General features: G+C 39.6%; 1 protein-coding gene across 2 annotated transcripts in view; it reads left to right on the forward strand.

The window, feature by feature from the left end:
* Positions 1-7404: 7404 nt before the first annotated feature.
* LOC117363347 (signal peptide, CUB and EGF-like domain-containing protein 3) overlaps positions 7405-16595 on the forward strand; it is a 61069-nt gene continuing 51878 nt past the window's right edge. For both annotated transcript variants that reach the window (XM_033950897.1, XM_033950908.1), the window contains exon 1: positions 7405-7514. In XM_033950897.1, the coding sequence (XP_033806788.1) occupies positions 7469-7514 (46 nt within the window). In that variant the 5' untranslated portion in view covers positions 7405-7468. The remainder of the gene's footprint in view (positions 7515-16595) is intronic.

Raw genomic sequence — 16595 nt, forward strand, 5'->3', positions numbered from 1 at the left:
GGTGCCTATATCACTTAAAGAATTTCAGGCAGTGTTGAAGTCGCTTAGAGTTGGATCCGCTCCAGGTGGTGATGGATTCATGGTGGAGTTTTATAAATCATTCCAAATTATATTATTACCTCATCTTTGAAATTTATTTCAATCACAACTAACTAAAGGTTGCATTTCAGGTACTATGGCAGAATCTTTAACTATTGTTTTGCCGAAGCCAAATAAAGATCCCATGTTGGTTTCAAATTACAGGCCTATTTCTTTGACTAATGCAGATGGAAAACTTCTGGCTAAGTTATTGGCTTTACGCTTAGCCAAGGCTCTCCCTTATATTATCGGTATGCACCAAATGGGCTTCGTTGCTCAAAGACATTCTTCAAACAACACTAGATTGGCTTTTCTTATGTTAAATTTAACAAAAGCCATGGAAGATCCGACCTTCTCTGTGTCCTTGGATGCAGAGAAGGCCTTTGATCGTGTAGAATGGACCTTTATGTATCAACAATGGACTGGTTTGGTATTGGATTTATATAAATGATTCAAACCTTGTATGGTTCACCTTCTGCCAGATTATATATATATATCAATAATACTTTTTCAGAACATTTCCATCTGGAGAGGGGAGTTAGACAAGGGTGTCCATTATCCCCTTTGCTTTTTGATATTGTTTTGGAACCCTTGCTATTGGCTATTCAACAGGCAAAGGAGATTCAGGGTATTCCTTATGCAGGTCAGGAATATAAGGTCTCTGTTTATGCAGATGATATTTTGCTTCATTTGAGGAACCCGGAAACTACCATTCCACATTTATTAGATTTGATTGACAGATTTGGGAAATTTTCTGGATATAAAATAAATTGGAGTAAATCGGAGGTTTTTCCGCTAAATGTGCTACTCATTTATTGCAGCAACATTGTTACATGCTAATCCATTGGTACAGGATTAGCATGTGAACCCTTGCCACCTAGAGAATGGATGGCAGTAGTGCTCATGTGCTAATGGCCATGCACTAATGGAGAAACCAGCACATGGGAAAATGGGGCCATTTTACTGCCGTGCTGAAGGTGGCTTCAGCTTTTTGTCAAAGACCCATGCCAGGCTTAGCGCTGGCCACTTTTTAATGTCACTTAGTAAAAAGGCTGCACTAGTCTCAATTGCCTAGTTTTGACTATTGTAATGCTCACTGTTCTCAAAGAGGGGACCAGTTCCACATCATGCATAAACTCAAATCTTACTAATATTTCTATTACCTTTTCCAAATATTTATTGTAAAAACCTCCAGTTAAACTGTCTAATATTGGTTCTTTGTCCCCATTTGCTGCTTGATTACCACAGCAACTGTAAAATTGATATAAGGACATTTAGAGGAAAATTCCCAAGGGCATACTGAAGGTTAGCCAGAGGTATGGTGCCCTAACACCAGCTAACCAGATGATTTTGACGCACAATTCAATTAATTTTTTGCAATGTTTTCATCAGTTCTCGTTACTGGCCGCCCTGATCTCTCCATCAGTGACGCTTTCTCTCCCCTCAAAAAAATGTTTAATCCATTTGTACACTGCCATTTTCTTCATGGTGTATATCCCCATAAATTTGAACTAATATGTCCTTGATTTCACCTCCACTCTTGCCAAGTTTAACAAGAAATTTAATGCTTGTTCATTGCTCTAATTCAAGCTCCAACATTCTTGTGACAGAATACAAAAACATGCAACAACAATAATGAACACCACTCAGCAAGACACCACCACATGTCGACATAAACACAGCTCTGAGACACTGATATACCAAGGTTATGAAATCTGCTGGGTCAAGAACTGGTTGAAAGGAAGGCGACAGAGTGTAGTGATCAATGGAGATCGCTCTGAGGAAAGGGATGTTACCAGTGGTGTGCCTCAAGATTCTGTTCTTGGGCCTATTCTTTTTAACATTTTTATAAATGATATAGCTGCAGGGCTGTCGGGCAAGATTTGCCTCTTTGTGGATGATACCAAAACCTGCAACAGAGTAGACACCCAGGATGGTGTGAATAACATAAAGAAAGACCTTGCGAAGCTTGAAGAATGGTCTGAAATTTGGCAACTAAAATTTAATGCTAAGAAATGCAAGGTCATGCATTTGGACTGCAAAAACCCAAGGGAACAATACAATTTAGGGGTGAAGAACTTAAATGCACAACAGAAGAGCAGGACTTGGGTGTAATTGTATGTGATGATGTTAAGGTGGCCAAACAGGTAGAAAAGGTGATGGCAAAAGCTAGAAGGATGCTAGGGTGCAAAGGGAGAGGTATGACAAGTGGGAAAAAGGAGGAATTGATGCCCCTGTATAAGACTCAGGTGAGACCTCATTTAGAATATTGTGTGCAAGGGCTGCACCTTCAAAAAGATATAAAACAGATAGTCGGTCCAGAGGAAGGCTACTAAAATGGTGTGTGGTCTTTATCATAAGAAGAATGGAGACAGACTTAAAGATCTCAGTCTATATACTTTGGAGGAAAAGCGAGAGAGGAGAGATATGATAGAGATGTTTAAATAACTACGTGATGTAAATGCGCATGAGTCTAGTCTCATTTGAAAGGAAGCTCTGGAATGAGAGGGCATAGGATGAAGTTAAGAAGTGATAGGCTCGGGAATAATCTAAGGAAATTTTTTTTTTACAAAAAGTGTGGTAGATGCGTGGAACAGTCTCCCGGTAGAGGTGGTGGAGACAGAGACTGTGTCCGATTTCAAGAAACACTGGGATAGGCACGTGGGATCTCTTAGAGGAAGAGATAATGGTTACTGTGGATGAGCAGACTGGATGGGTCATTTGGCCTTTATCTGCCATCATGTTTCTATGTTTACTGAGCTGTTTGTACAGTGCTGCCAACGTAAGTGCACGAGTTCAATCTATATGAGGATAGATCTTAGACACTGATGAGCAGAACTATAGTTCCTGAACTCTGAGTTATGTAAATGTGAAATATTAGTTGCTTAAGCAACTTTTGTATCTTTTTCCATTGGATAGCAATCCCCACCCCCTCTCTTAGAGAGCCAACCTCTTGTCTAATAACTGTTTATAGCAGTATCTCTCAATCTTTTTTAGTTCTGGCACACTAAATGGAGCAAATGTTTCTCGTGGCACATTATAATTAAAATAATAAAATTGCAAAAAAAAAACCAAAAAATTACATTTGAGAGTTATTTATTTAAAGTTATTTAAGCTATGTATGGGTAATTGTAATAAAGGAGAAACTAAAGTAGATAGAAAAGAATTGCTAATCAACAGATGTGCTTGTTTTTTTTTTAGTGCAAATTATCTCAAATGCAGCTTAATAGTTGACAAAGCAAACATGCATTTCATCATCCACCATCTGCAGTTCTCGCTCTCTCTTTTTATTAATTTAATTTCTGTCAGAGCTGAAAATCTAAGTTTGAAAAAATAAGACGATTCAAACAGTAACAAAGCCTTGATTGCTTTGTTGCTCAAGTTAGAATAACTGCTGCATAAAAAATAAAATTATTTGCTGTTAGTTTCAAGGACCAATCACATCAAAGAATGATGCTTGTCTGGGTGGTGGTATCCTCACACATACACTCATAACATTGACTCTTGCATACGTGACATACATGTCATCTATTCTAATGTATACATGTAAAGTAAAATTATGGAATCTCTAGTGGCACAGTTTGAGACACACTGGTTTATAGAATCCATCTGCCCCACAACTGTGATCTTTTGCACCCTGACCATGTACTCTCTAAATCCCTCAAATTCTCACTTACAAAGAATTGCAAATTCCTCCTAAGGGAGTATTGGTACCTCAGCTGCCCTAGAACCCTCTTTATTAGAACTGCAAAACACTGGAGGAAGCATTCTTCCTGGTTAGAATCTCTCATCCTGGATCCGCAAACGTGTCTTTTGGAACAACTCTATCTATTTATTTATTTATTCAATTTTCTATACCTTTCTACCAAGGGAGCTCAGAATGGTTTACATGAATTTATTCAGGTACTGCTCGCTTGTTTGTCCAACTCCCATATCATCTCTTTCCCAGGGCCCAATTTCCAATAGTGTTTATTCCCCCTTTACCTCCTAGTTTCAAGTTTATTTAAAAAAAAAAAAAATGTATACCGCTTAATCAAATTTCTAAGCGGTGTACAGAAATAAAAAATATCTTAAGAACAAATTAAAATTAAATTACTAAACAGAACCAGGTTAGGTTAGTAAACACATACAAACATATATACTAACTACAAACAATTAGGGAAGAAGGGCGAGAACTACAATCTTAACAAAAGAGAGCACAATTAAGGGAAAAACAATAGGTAAGGGTGAAAGGCTATAAAACTGGTTTTAGTCCTTCAAAGGACAGTTATTATCCAAAAGCATCTTGGAACAAGAATGTTTTTCATTTTGCTTTAAATTGCTTTAGTACGGATTTGTCCAGCTATCTTCCAATGTAATGTAACTTCCTGGAAATATCCAGTTATCTTCCAATGTAATCCGCTTAGAACCGCAAGGTACAGGCGGAATAGAAGTCACTAATGTAATGTAATGTAATTTGATTCGTAAATGATTAGGCAGCGAATTCCAGAGAGAGGGTGCAGTGACAGCGAAATTGTTGGATCTTAAAATTAATCAATACGCTGAGATCCAACAATTTCGCTGTCACTGCACCCTCTCTCTGGAATTCGCTGCCTAATCATTTATGAATCAAATTACATTACATTAGTGACTTCTATTCCGCCTGTACCTTGTGGTTCTAAGCGGATTACATTGGAAGATAACTGGATATTTCCAGGAAGTTATCATTTTTTCGGTAAGTTTAGCCATAAATGGTATGTTAGCTATAGGTAAATTAGACATGTCTTGAATACTGGTTTTATGGTCCTTGATGATTGGGTAAATAATTGATTGTTTCCAAGTTTTGGGTAAGGAACCCGATGATAGATTAGAGTCGACGTGGAGGGGCATAATCAAAAGGGACGTTTAAGTCTGTTTGCGTCTAAGTCGCAAGTCGTCCAAAGTAAAAAAAAACAGCCTAGGACACATTTTCGAAAAATACATCTAAAATTTTTTTTTTTTTTAAATCGTCTAATTATACGTCCTGCCGATTTGATCGTCCAAGCTGCTAAATCGTTCATCTTTATACCACATTTCCGTCCAACTTTTTGTCCAAGTAAAAAATGCCTTGAACAAGCCCTGTTGGACGTGGGAGGGGTCTGTAATGTGATGGACTGAACACCCAGACATGGCACCTAAATAGTGGGGTACCTTACTGGGCACTGCTGTGAACTAAACAAAAAGGGTGCCATGTCTTCTCCTCACTACAGCTCCCTTATAGGTCATGGTGAGCCCCCCAAACCACCTCCAGAATCCCCTAGACCCACTTATCTACCACCCCAATAGCCCTTATGGCTGAAGGAGCCACTTATATGCCAGTACAAAAGGGTTTTGTGGGTGTATAGGGGAGTGCATATGTTTAAGTGATTACAGGGGCTTATGGGCATGGGTCCTCCTCTGTATGAGTCCCTAACCCACCCCCAAGATAACTTAAGCCGCCTCTGTGCTGGATGACTAGGCTTTCCTATGCCAGGCGGCCATGTGATGATGGTCTGGAGGCTGAATTTTAAAGGTGTGATTAATATTTTTATGGGGGGGGGGTAGGTCGGGGATAACTGGGGTACTGTGTGGGGATCTATTTTATGTGTTTTCAGTGCTTATCTGGTGACTTTAGGTGGGTTTTTGTGACTTAGACCATGGTTTACATGGTCTAAGTCACAACGTCCAAGTTCGATCGTGGGCTGTATAACTTTCGGTTATACATGCTGTACGACTAAGTCTAAGCCAGCCCACATCCCACCCAATTCCCGCCCTCGACACTCCTCCCGAAACGCCCCATTTAGCTTTGATTGTTCAGCGGCACTATGTAGGTCTAGGTCGTTTAGAAATATGTCCAAAACCCGTTTGTATTATCAGCACTTGAACGTATTTGGGAAATGTTCATCCAAGTAATGACTTAGGCCGGTTTTTGGATGTTTTTCTCTTGATTATGAGCCCCATAGTCTTTAATATATGGACCAAAAATGGAGAAGAATCGTTTTAAGAAAGGAGGAATGACTTCTGAGCTGGTCTCTTTTATATCCTTGATTCCCTACCCCCACCCCAGCCCTGGCCCTTTTGTCCCAACACCTTGTTCATAAATTTCCCCCACCAAACCATATTCTTTATCTTTTCTTGTGTCCAACAGTCCCCCCTAACCCCTTTCTCCAATGCCATATTCTAACATCCTCAAATAAAATTAACAGACGTTAATCAGTGTATGAGGTTTCCTCTCTACAGTTTATCTATTGGGATTCATTAAAAGTAATTATGGAGAGAATCACCCAAGGCAGTGCTCATCACTGATACTCCTCTCAACCTCCTCTGTGGGCGGCTGGTCTCTCTAGTCCTCTCGGCCCAGCCAGCAATCTCTTCAATCTCAAGCCTCCCTCCAGGACCCACTGCCATTTAGTCCATGTTTTCCTTTGGTCCTTGTTCCTACTTCTTTTGTCCCTTAGATGGAGGGAGGCCTTTCACCCCTCAGCTTCCAAGCACTTCTGGACCTGCATCACCTTCTTTCCCCTCATTCATGGACAGTACCTGCTATTCAAAAGGGGAGCAACCACTTGTAGCTGATTTTCTACCTACACATGACGTCTGTTCTTGCAACTCCCTCAGATTGAGTTGGGACAGGTTTCTATAAATGTCCACTGAGAAGTCTTTCTACTTGATAACGCTTTTTTTAACTACTCCTCCCTTCTCCCTGTAATAATGCAGGCATGCAATTATGTTCATGAACTATTTTCTCTCCCGGGGCCGAAGCTACTGTGTGCCTTATCTTACTAGCACCTCTTCTGCTCCAGCCTCTGTCCCCCCTCTCTCCCCCCCAAAAGCTTAACATAATTGTTGCAGGTCTACTGCAGTCCTTAAAAGCTGCTTCTTCAGGGGTGGTTAAAGTAGATGGGACTTGAGGTACCACTTTTTTTTTTGTGGTTACAATCAAAGCTTTATAGACATAGTATAGACAGGTACTTATTTTGAAGCTGGGGCAATGAAATGGTAAGTGACTTGTCCAGAGTCGCGAGGAGACAATCAACGCCCAACCTCAGGAGGCTGAGGCAGCTGCTGTAATCACCGGTCCATTCCCCCCCCCCTCCCCCAGCACTGCGTTAAGGAAACGATGCAGTCGTAGGTGGAACAGCCCCAAACCAGGACGGGCTCAGCCTGACCCTGCCACTTACCTCTGGAAAGGGAGTGCGGAAATGCCTCCGGGGCAGTCGCATGTGTCCTAATTGTTTTGGTAAGCAGGTTGCAACATCCCTACTTCCAGTTCCTTAGAGTCCTTTCGGTTTCACAGGGTTGGGGGGGGGGGGCGGGGTGAAGGGAGCACGTGACCGAGTCAGGTGCTTGGCCGGGAAACGATCTGGCTGCCTCTGACGCTGTGTGCACAAAAATGAACTCATGGTGGCGCATTTATGGCTTTGCTGCTTGTTTTATAGGTGAGTGATGATTCGTGGGGTGGGGTTTTTTTTTTTTTTTAAGTAACCTAAATGATAACACCTTGTGCTACTAGTGCAAAACCCTCTACGTAAAGGAAAATATCAGGGGGGAAAAAGAGGGGAGATGGGTGGAAAGTTAAATGTCATCTTACCAGCTTTGTAAAGCTCTGAGGAAGGCCAGAGTGACAGCAGTGGTCGTGCTTTATTTTTAAACTCAAGAGAATGGGTTAATTGAGTAGTTTGTTTAGTTTTTTTTAATTCAAAGGGGTTGGTTTGAGAAGCGAGAGGTCGTTGGGGGGCTCCTGGGGCTTTCTGGAAAGTCAAGATAGGGGAAATTTCTCTCTTGTTTAGTAAGGGGAAAACCCACAATGATGTTTCTTACCTTCGGAGGCAGCACTACTGTATACTATAAAGCAAGTGATAAATGATTTGTTATCTAGAGCGAGAGGTGTATTTTTTTTTTGCCCTATAATGCAGATTTCAGGGGGTTTTAACTGAATTTTTTGTCTAAGGAAGAAGAAATGTTCTTGACTAGTCGCTCTCTTTGAAAAGGGGAACCTGTTAAACTCATTAACTTTTGCAAGCTCACTCTTGAAATACCAGCACTTAAAATAAAAAAGTTGATTTGGGTGATAAAGCAGATTTTGCCAAAATCTCCCTTCCCTTCAGATTTTTATTTATTTTTTAAGTATTAAACTCAATTTCACTTTGATTTACTGTTCGTGCATTGCATAAATGTATCGGCACCATCACCTTGTTCATCTTGAGAATGACACGGGGACAAATTGGTCCCCATCCCTGCAGGAACTCAGTTTCCCCGTCCATGCCCCATTCCTGTAAGCTCTGTCTTAACCGCACGAGCCTTGAACACATATGATTTTAAAGTGTTTGAGGCTTGGGCAGATGACGACGGAGCTTTAAGGAATGGGGCAGGGACAGGAAAAGAACCCACGGGCACGGGAGGGGAAAATGAATTCCCGTGTCATTCTCTATTCTTCATCTCCCAAAAAAAGCTTTTAATCTTAAGAGTACGAAAAAAGCAGTGCATCAATGTCCTCATGTTAAAACTATCATGTGAAACTGTTGAAACGAAGGATAGTCCTTTATTCAATCAATTTTCTTCCTATGTCGTTAGGGTTTGAGATGATAGGTTAAAAATGGGGCATACAATCAAAATCAGTATGCAATGTACAATATACGGACCGGCCACACTCAGGCACTGCTGGCAGCCCACTGGCTCGAATCAGGCCACTCTGTAGCAGAATTGCAATATACAGTATTAATGCAAATTCAATTACCCATGGGGGGAGACATTTCTCAGGCTCTTCTGGCCCGTGAACAGTGATTCATCTTTGAGTGGCAGACCCTCCAACCTATGGGGTTAAACCCAGGAGGTTGAGTGGTTTTCTTTATGATGGAGCCTTTCAAAATTCCCACATAACAAGACATACTGAGCCTCAGTTTTGTAGCGAGACTTGAATTCAATTGATTTAAGCTCGGAAATGGGTGGAGTTTTTCCTATTTCAACTCGTATTAGCCTATGCTCCAGAGAGGTACGCTACAATGAGATTTCCTTTGATATCATTGTTCTATATATTTGTATACTTTTCTTAAAACCAATAAAACTTTTTTGAACAAAAAAAAGATTGAAAGTTAATAATAATTATGAAAGCTATTCTAGTACATATGTTTGGAAAGCAATTAAAAATTGATATAGTGGATGTACATATGAGTTAAACCACAGCTGCACATATATAGTTTTTACATATTATTCATTTATTTACACACACATTTTTTCGATGTATATAGAATCCGCCTGAAGATGCACAGAAGTGAAACTCGAGTTGGGGGACCGGGTTTTGGTCACCTTTGGGTGTGCATAGTGGCATATTAGACAAACATATTGGTTACACTCTTATCTACAGCAGCGGCTCGCCATATTCAGAGAATAAAAGCAGCCTCGTCTACAAATAAGTAACAACTTCTTATCTGGTGGTGGTAATTGCAGTGATGTAAGTTAATCTGGGACTTGACTGTGGCGAAGATGGTCCCTGCTTAAGTTTTATTTTTGAGCACTGGGGTTTAGCAGATCTGAGCACAGTATCTACACTAAGGATTAATTTTTGAAGTTTAAATATTTAAATGATGGTTTTAAACAATAACTAAGGGCATAAAGCCTATGAAATTGAGTTTAATATTTAATATAAAAAACACAGAGAAGTATTATTGGTGTACTCCACAAAATTTAAAGTGAAGTTTCAAAGTATTTTTAAGGCAATATTTGCATTAAGGTAGACTTCAAAGTTGCTCTTATTTATTCCACCATAATGAAGGTAAGTTAATCAGAGCACTTACCCATTAAATCTCATGGAACCCTCAGCTGGTGAGCAGACTCATTGAATGATGTCTTTCTTTCTTTCTTTCTTTCATTCATTCATTCATTCATTCTTTTGATGTGGCTTTCAATCTACTAATTTTTTCCTGCTCCTGCAGGCTTAGTCAGAATCAGCAGTTGTTGGAATATGATGCCCTGAGCTTACATAAATTACTCAACTCACTTGACCCATCATTGCAGCAACAGTATGGAGGTGGGGAGATCATACACTATGGTTCTTTTCATTATGGGTCCTAAATGGACACCCTGTTCACTCAGAACAGAATAGAGGTCTGCACGGGAACGGGGATCGCGGGAATCCCGTGGGTTCCGCGGGGATCTGGCGGTAATCCCCTAAAGTCAACGGAACTCACACGGGGACCCCTCCCAGGCCCAAGGGACTCCCACGGGGACCCCTCTGAGGCCGATGGGACTCCCACAGGGATGGATCTGGGGTTCCCATTCCAAGGCCTACCTAATGTCGATTGTTGAAATTTTCAAGTTGAGTCTGGTCCGGGTCAAGCGCCGCAGCAGGAACAGCCATACTGAGCAGTGAGCTCAGCACGTGGGTGCTCAGTGTGCCTACATGCTGAGCTCACTGCGTTGCAGCTGATTGGTGGGGCGGTGTCACGTGCAAGGTTAGAGCAGGAAGTCAGCCTGTATTTGGTGAGCCCGAGTCCCCCAAAGGCCCTGATAACAACTGAGAGGAGGAGGAGAAGATCTGATTCAGAAGCAGCGGTGCGACCGAGGAAAATGCTTCATGTTGAATGGAATGTTTAATTGGGTAAATCCCTTTTATTTTCCCCTAATGTCTTGTTTTACTCTCTGCTCTGGTTCACGCTTCTCTTTCCATTTGCTACCGGCACTTCTCTATTTTGCTCGTATTCGTTGCTTCAGTTGTTTTGGTTTGTCCAGTGTCTAGTTTTGGTTTGTTTGTTTTTTTGTTCTGGCATTGTCATCTATTCTGACTTACTCACTGCTGTATCTGGTTTCATTGCCTTTCCTTCTGTTTAGCGTATATTTCATACTTTCATTTTGATTATGTTACCCTGTGGCTTTACCTTGGTTTCTCATTACATTTTAGTCTGGTTTATATACAATTGCACATGTTTTTATCTTCTCAATTGGCTTTTTTATACTTCCTCATTATTTTGTCTGGCTTATTTAATTTTACATTATTATTTTAGAACAATTTTATATACATGATTTTATCTGTTCTTTATCTGAAAACATACTTTTTTTTACACATACATAGCATCAGGATGCTAACATACATGGTTTTACACATGATGATGGCTTTTATATGGGATTTTGCTTTGTTTTTTAAAACTATAGAATCCAGTCTGTTTTACATTACTTATTTTATTGTTTAAGTTGTGTTCTAGGTTTTTGCTTGACTTGTTCCCCTTGATCCATATATTATGCCTTTTTGTCTCTATGCTATCATTGCTAGATTCTCCCATTTATCATGTGACCAGATTTTAGAAATGCTTTTGGCTTTTCTATGTTTAATTGAGTTTGATCCTCATTTTGGTTTTGTTACACTATTTATGCATATATTTGGTATTTTATTCATTGTGATTTTCTCCTATTTATACTAGTATTTATTATAGTATAATATATATATTATAGTATATATATATATATATATATATAGTATAAATAGGGAGAAAATCACATTGAATAAAATACCAAATATATGTTTTATTTATATATTACTTCATGCTGTTGGATTCCCATATGTCTATACTATGCAATGTGTTTCATTTTTGGGGACAGGTAACTTTTATTGGGGATGGGGACGGGTGGGGACGGAGGTGATTCCTCATGGGGACGGAGGGGATTTTGACAGGGACGGGTGGGGATGGGTAGAATTTTGGCGGGGACGAGTGGGATTTCTGTCCCCGCGCAGCTCTCTAGAACAGTTTTAAGTAGGGAGGAGGCTAGAGGGGAATATGTACCCCTGGAATCGGGGATCCAATTTTATCAAGTTCCTCAGCCAGTCCCAGCTTCCAAACCTCACTCTTCCCAGACTTACTGTCTAGAAGTCTCTCTACCATTGAATCCCAGCATTCTTCCCTCCCGTATCCAGCAGGTTTGACCTATGCAGAATCTCGGGTCTCAAACCAGGAGACTAAAGCTGGCTAGAGGAGGAGGCAGGTATAGGTAAGTGAGCTCTTATCCTGGTGGCTGGGAAGAGAAGGGTGCAAGGATTGAAGAAAGGAGAGAGCATGCAATTACTCTTGGACTGGGGGGAGGACCCAAAGAAGGAGCAGAACCATCAAAACAATTCCCCCCCCCCCTTAGATTAAAAGGTGGGACCTATTTTATTCAAAACTCTGAAGAAAAAAAAAAAGAGAAGAGAAATTAGTATTTGGGTAAAGCAGAAAGCCTGGCATATTTTTTTTATTTGTACAATATATTTGCAGTGAGGATATAACTGCACTGCAGCAGTTTTATCAACCTCAGGGTGCAATTTAAAGAAGCTACCAGTAAGTGTGTTTGTAGCTACTTTACTTTTTGAGACTTGCGTTATATAGGGGGTCGTTTTACTAAGGCGCGCTAGCAATTATGGCACAAGCTAAATGCTAACACGTCCATTATATTCTATGGACACGTTAGCATTTAGCACATGCTAAAACAGCTAGCGCGCCTTGGGGCTCCTTTTACAAAGGCGCACTAGCAGTTTAATGTGTGTAATACCGCACGCTAAACCGCTGGCCGCGCTAGCCGCTACCGCCTCCTCTTGAGCAGGCGGTAGTTTTTAGGCCAGCGCAGGGGTTAGCGCGTGATGAAAAGTCACATGTGTTAACCCTGTTAGCGCGGCTTAATAAAAGGAGCCCTTAGTAAAATGACCCCATAATTTGTTTAAAGAGCAACTTCTTCTTCTTTTTTTTTTTTTTACAACCATAGAAATGAGGAAGCTAGTAACTGTTAATGGTCATGCGAAGACTGTGAAACACTATTAAGGTAGATCTACAAGTTAAGGGTGGGGGTGGAGGGGTTCCTGCATCTTGGTTCAAAAGGACCGCAGTCTTGCAGAGGCACTAAAATCAATGTTTTAGAGGGTAATTTTCAAAGCCATTTCTGTGGATAAAGTGGTACACAGCCTTCACTGACCAGAGATGTTCCTGGATCAGGGGTTGGATAGGGGTTTGTATTTATGGACATACCTCGTTTGCCGACAGTGCAAGCTGGTTTGTTTGGAATGTGATCACCTGAGGCTCCAAGTGAGGGTGGTTCCCCGCTGGAACAACACTATCAACATCAAAGTGACTCTAAGGCTGGAAGCTCTGGGCCCTGAACGACAATTACACTTGAAACAGTTCAGAAGGTGGTTATGGGCTTGACATTGGTGGTTCAAAAATGTTCTTTGGCGGTAACAACTTTGATTTCTACAATGGATACTATTTCTAAAACTGTTCAGGAGCTAAAACAAGATTATTTTAAGTCTCAACATAGAAACATAGAAACATGATAGCAGATAAAGGCCAAATGGCCCATCTAGTCTTCCCATCCGCAGTAACCATTATTTCTTCCTCTCTCTAAGAGATCCCTCATACCTATCCCAGGCTTTCTTGAATTCAGACAGTCTCTGTCTCTACCACCTCTTCCAGGAGACTGTTCTACACATCTACCACCCTTTCTGTAAAAAAAGTATTTCCTTAGATTACTCATGAGCCTATCACCTCTTAACTTCATCCTATGCCCTCTCATTCCAGAGCTTCCTTTCAAATGAAAGAGTCTCGACTCGTGCACATTTATATCATGTAGGTATTTAAACATCTCTATCATATCTCTCCTTTCCCACCTTTCCTCCAAAGTATACAGATTGAGATCTTTAACCCTTTCAGGACCATAAGGATCGTAGGCCAATTTTTGTGGTTTTGACGACATTTTTACGGTAAAAAGGGCTTGCAGATGCCAAAAAATTGATTTTTTTTGTGAAATATCATTATTTTTATTTAAAAAAATCACACTTCTGGCTTATGGACAGTGTGGCAAGTGAATCTTCTCGTCAATCTAGCAACGACGCTAATGAATGAATGTCGGAACCAGTTTGTTTACATAAAGGCAGTATCATATGGAATCCGTACATATCAAATTTAGAACTGTAGACTATCCCAATCAAAATTGATAGGATTTTAAAGTTATGGGACAAATATGTCCCTTGGTCCTGAAAGGGTTAAGTCTGTCCCCATACGACGTATGACGAAGACCACGCACCATTTTAGTAGCTTTCCTCTGAACAGACTCCATCCTTTTTATATCTTTTTGAAGATGCAACCTCCAAAACTGTACACAATATTCTAAATGAAGCCTCACCAAAGTATTATTCAGGGGCATCAATACCTCCTTTTTCCTACTGGCCATACCTCTTCCTATGCACCCTAGCATCCTTCTAGCTTTTGCCATCACCTTTTCAACCTGTTTGGCCACCTTAAGATCATCACATACAATCACATCCAAGTCCCACTCTTCTGTCATGTACATAAGTTCTTCACCCCCTAAACTCCTTTGGGTTTTTGCAGCCCAAATGCATGACGTTGCATTTCTTAGCATTCAATTTCAATTAGATATTTCTTCTTTACAAGAATTTAGATCTGTTGCTGTAAAAGACAATATTTAAATAAAGGAGAAAGATAGAACAGATTGAAAATTTCAGCAGAAGATTAAATCTTTGGTTTTTTAATTTTCCTATGGAAGTTTGCCAAGAGAAATGCTTAAAAAATACTTTCTGGAAGTCCTACACTTTTCCTCAGATATGGTTCCTTCTATAAATAGAATATTTTATTTGAAAATGCCTAAGAGAAATACCCAAGATGGTGAAGTTTCAATGCAATCTTATGATGGTCTGAAAATCAGAAATTGGGTATGAATAATTTATCTGAGATTTTAGAGCAATCGGTGATTGGAAGTCTTCAATGAATTACTTTAGTTGCTGCTTTTGTTTTTGAACAAGATCAGAATAATATGAAAATGTATTTCCATAATTCAAAAGCTCTCTCTTTTGGCCAGAAAATTTGGGTATTCCCAGATGTGACTAAAGTGATGCAAGAACATTTGAAGGTTTTTCTAAACCTTAAATAGGAAGCTTTGGTATTGCAACCCAACATAATTACCCTGAGGAAGCCAATATTTCTAGGCAAAATGGGTTCCCGTCAGATGTTAGGCATTGTTAAGTTTCAAGTTTCAAGTTTCAAGTTTATTTCATTCTTGATATATCGCCTATATAAACATTCTAGGCGATGTACATAGTATAATAAAACATAGAAACATTAATATACTTTAAAAACAACAAAATTCAAAAATGACTAACAATAAAGCAGGGAAAGAGGGAACAAAGTTACAATAAGGGCATAGGAAAAAAAGGGAAAAAACAAAAGGTTGGGTAAATTGTTACAAGGCACTCTTTATGATTATTAATGTAGATCAAATAGATACGTTAAAATATTAGAGATCGTAAGCGTCCCTAAACAAATAAGATTTTAAAAGTTTTTTAAAAGCTAAAGTATCATGTTCAATTCTAAGATACTGAGGGAGGGAGTTCCATGATTGTGGGCCTGCTACAGTGAAAATATCAGCTCTTCTTGTGCCGATGATTTTTAAGGAGGGGATAGTTAGTAAATTTGATTCTGATGAGCGTAAAGAGCGTTGTGGTTTGTAAGGGATTAAAGATTTTGAAATAAATTGTGGCTCGCTAGATGATAGGGTCTTAAAGATTAGAAATAGAATTTTATACAATATCCTGTGGTTAATTGGTAGCCAATGTGCGTCAATCATCAGTGGGGATACATGATCAAATTTTTTTGCGTTGTAGATAAGTTTAATTGCCGTGTTCTGAATTATTTGGAGTCGCCTTCGTTCCTTCTGTGTGATATTTAAGAATAGTGCGTTACAGTAATCGATTCTTGCAATGATAAATGAATGTATTAAGATATTTATGGAAGAGGGGTTTAGAAATTTGGAAATGGCTCTTATCTGACGTAATTTGAAGAAACAGTTTTTAACAACAGAGGAAATGTGATCGTGGTAAGATAGATTATCATCAAGTGTAACCCCGAGAATTTTAATTGATGTTTCGGAACTGATAGGGAGATTATTAAGAAGAAATGGTTGTGCGAGACGTATATCTTTTTTCCAGTTGAATAGAATGGATTTGGTCTTATTGATATTTAATGATAATTTATTTGAATTCAACCAGTTATATATTTGTTTTAATTTGTGGTTTATGGAAGCGATGTCTGTATTATTTTCGGGATCTAGAGGATGGAGTAATTGAATGTCGTCGGCGTATGCGTATGGAATAAAACCGATGGACTGACAAGTTTCTAACAATGGCGATAAAAAGATGTTAAATAAGAGGGGAGATAAAATGGATCCTTGTGGGATTCCAAATGTTGAGGTAAAAATAGTAGAGTCTTCGTTATTAAATTTCACGGATGAAGTTCGATTATTAAAATAAGACTTAAACCAGTCGAGAACAGTACCGCTTAAACCTTTTTCTTCTAGTCTATTTAACAGTAGGTCGTGATCGATGGTGTCGAAGGCGGCTGAGATGTCAAGGGAAAAGAGGATTACGGATTTGTGATGATCAAGATGGTATTGAATGTTGGTGGTTAGACCTATTAGAGAGTGTTCTGTACTGTAATATTTCCTAAATCCGGTTTGATGTGGATGTAGTGCGTTTGTTTTTTCAAAAAAAT

Source organism: Geotrypetes seraphini, chromosome 1 (genome assembly GCF_902459505.1).
Source record: "Geotrypetes seraphini chromosome 1, aGeoSer1.1, whole genome shotgun sequence".
In the NCBI taxonomy this organism is placed as follows: domain Eukaryota; kingdom Metazoa; phylum Chordata; class Amphibia; order Gymnophiona; family Dermophiidae; genus Geotrypetes; species Geotrypetes seraphini.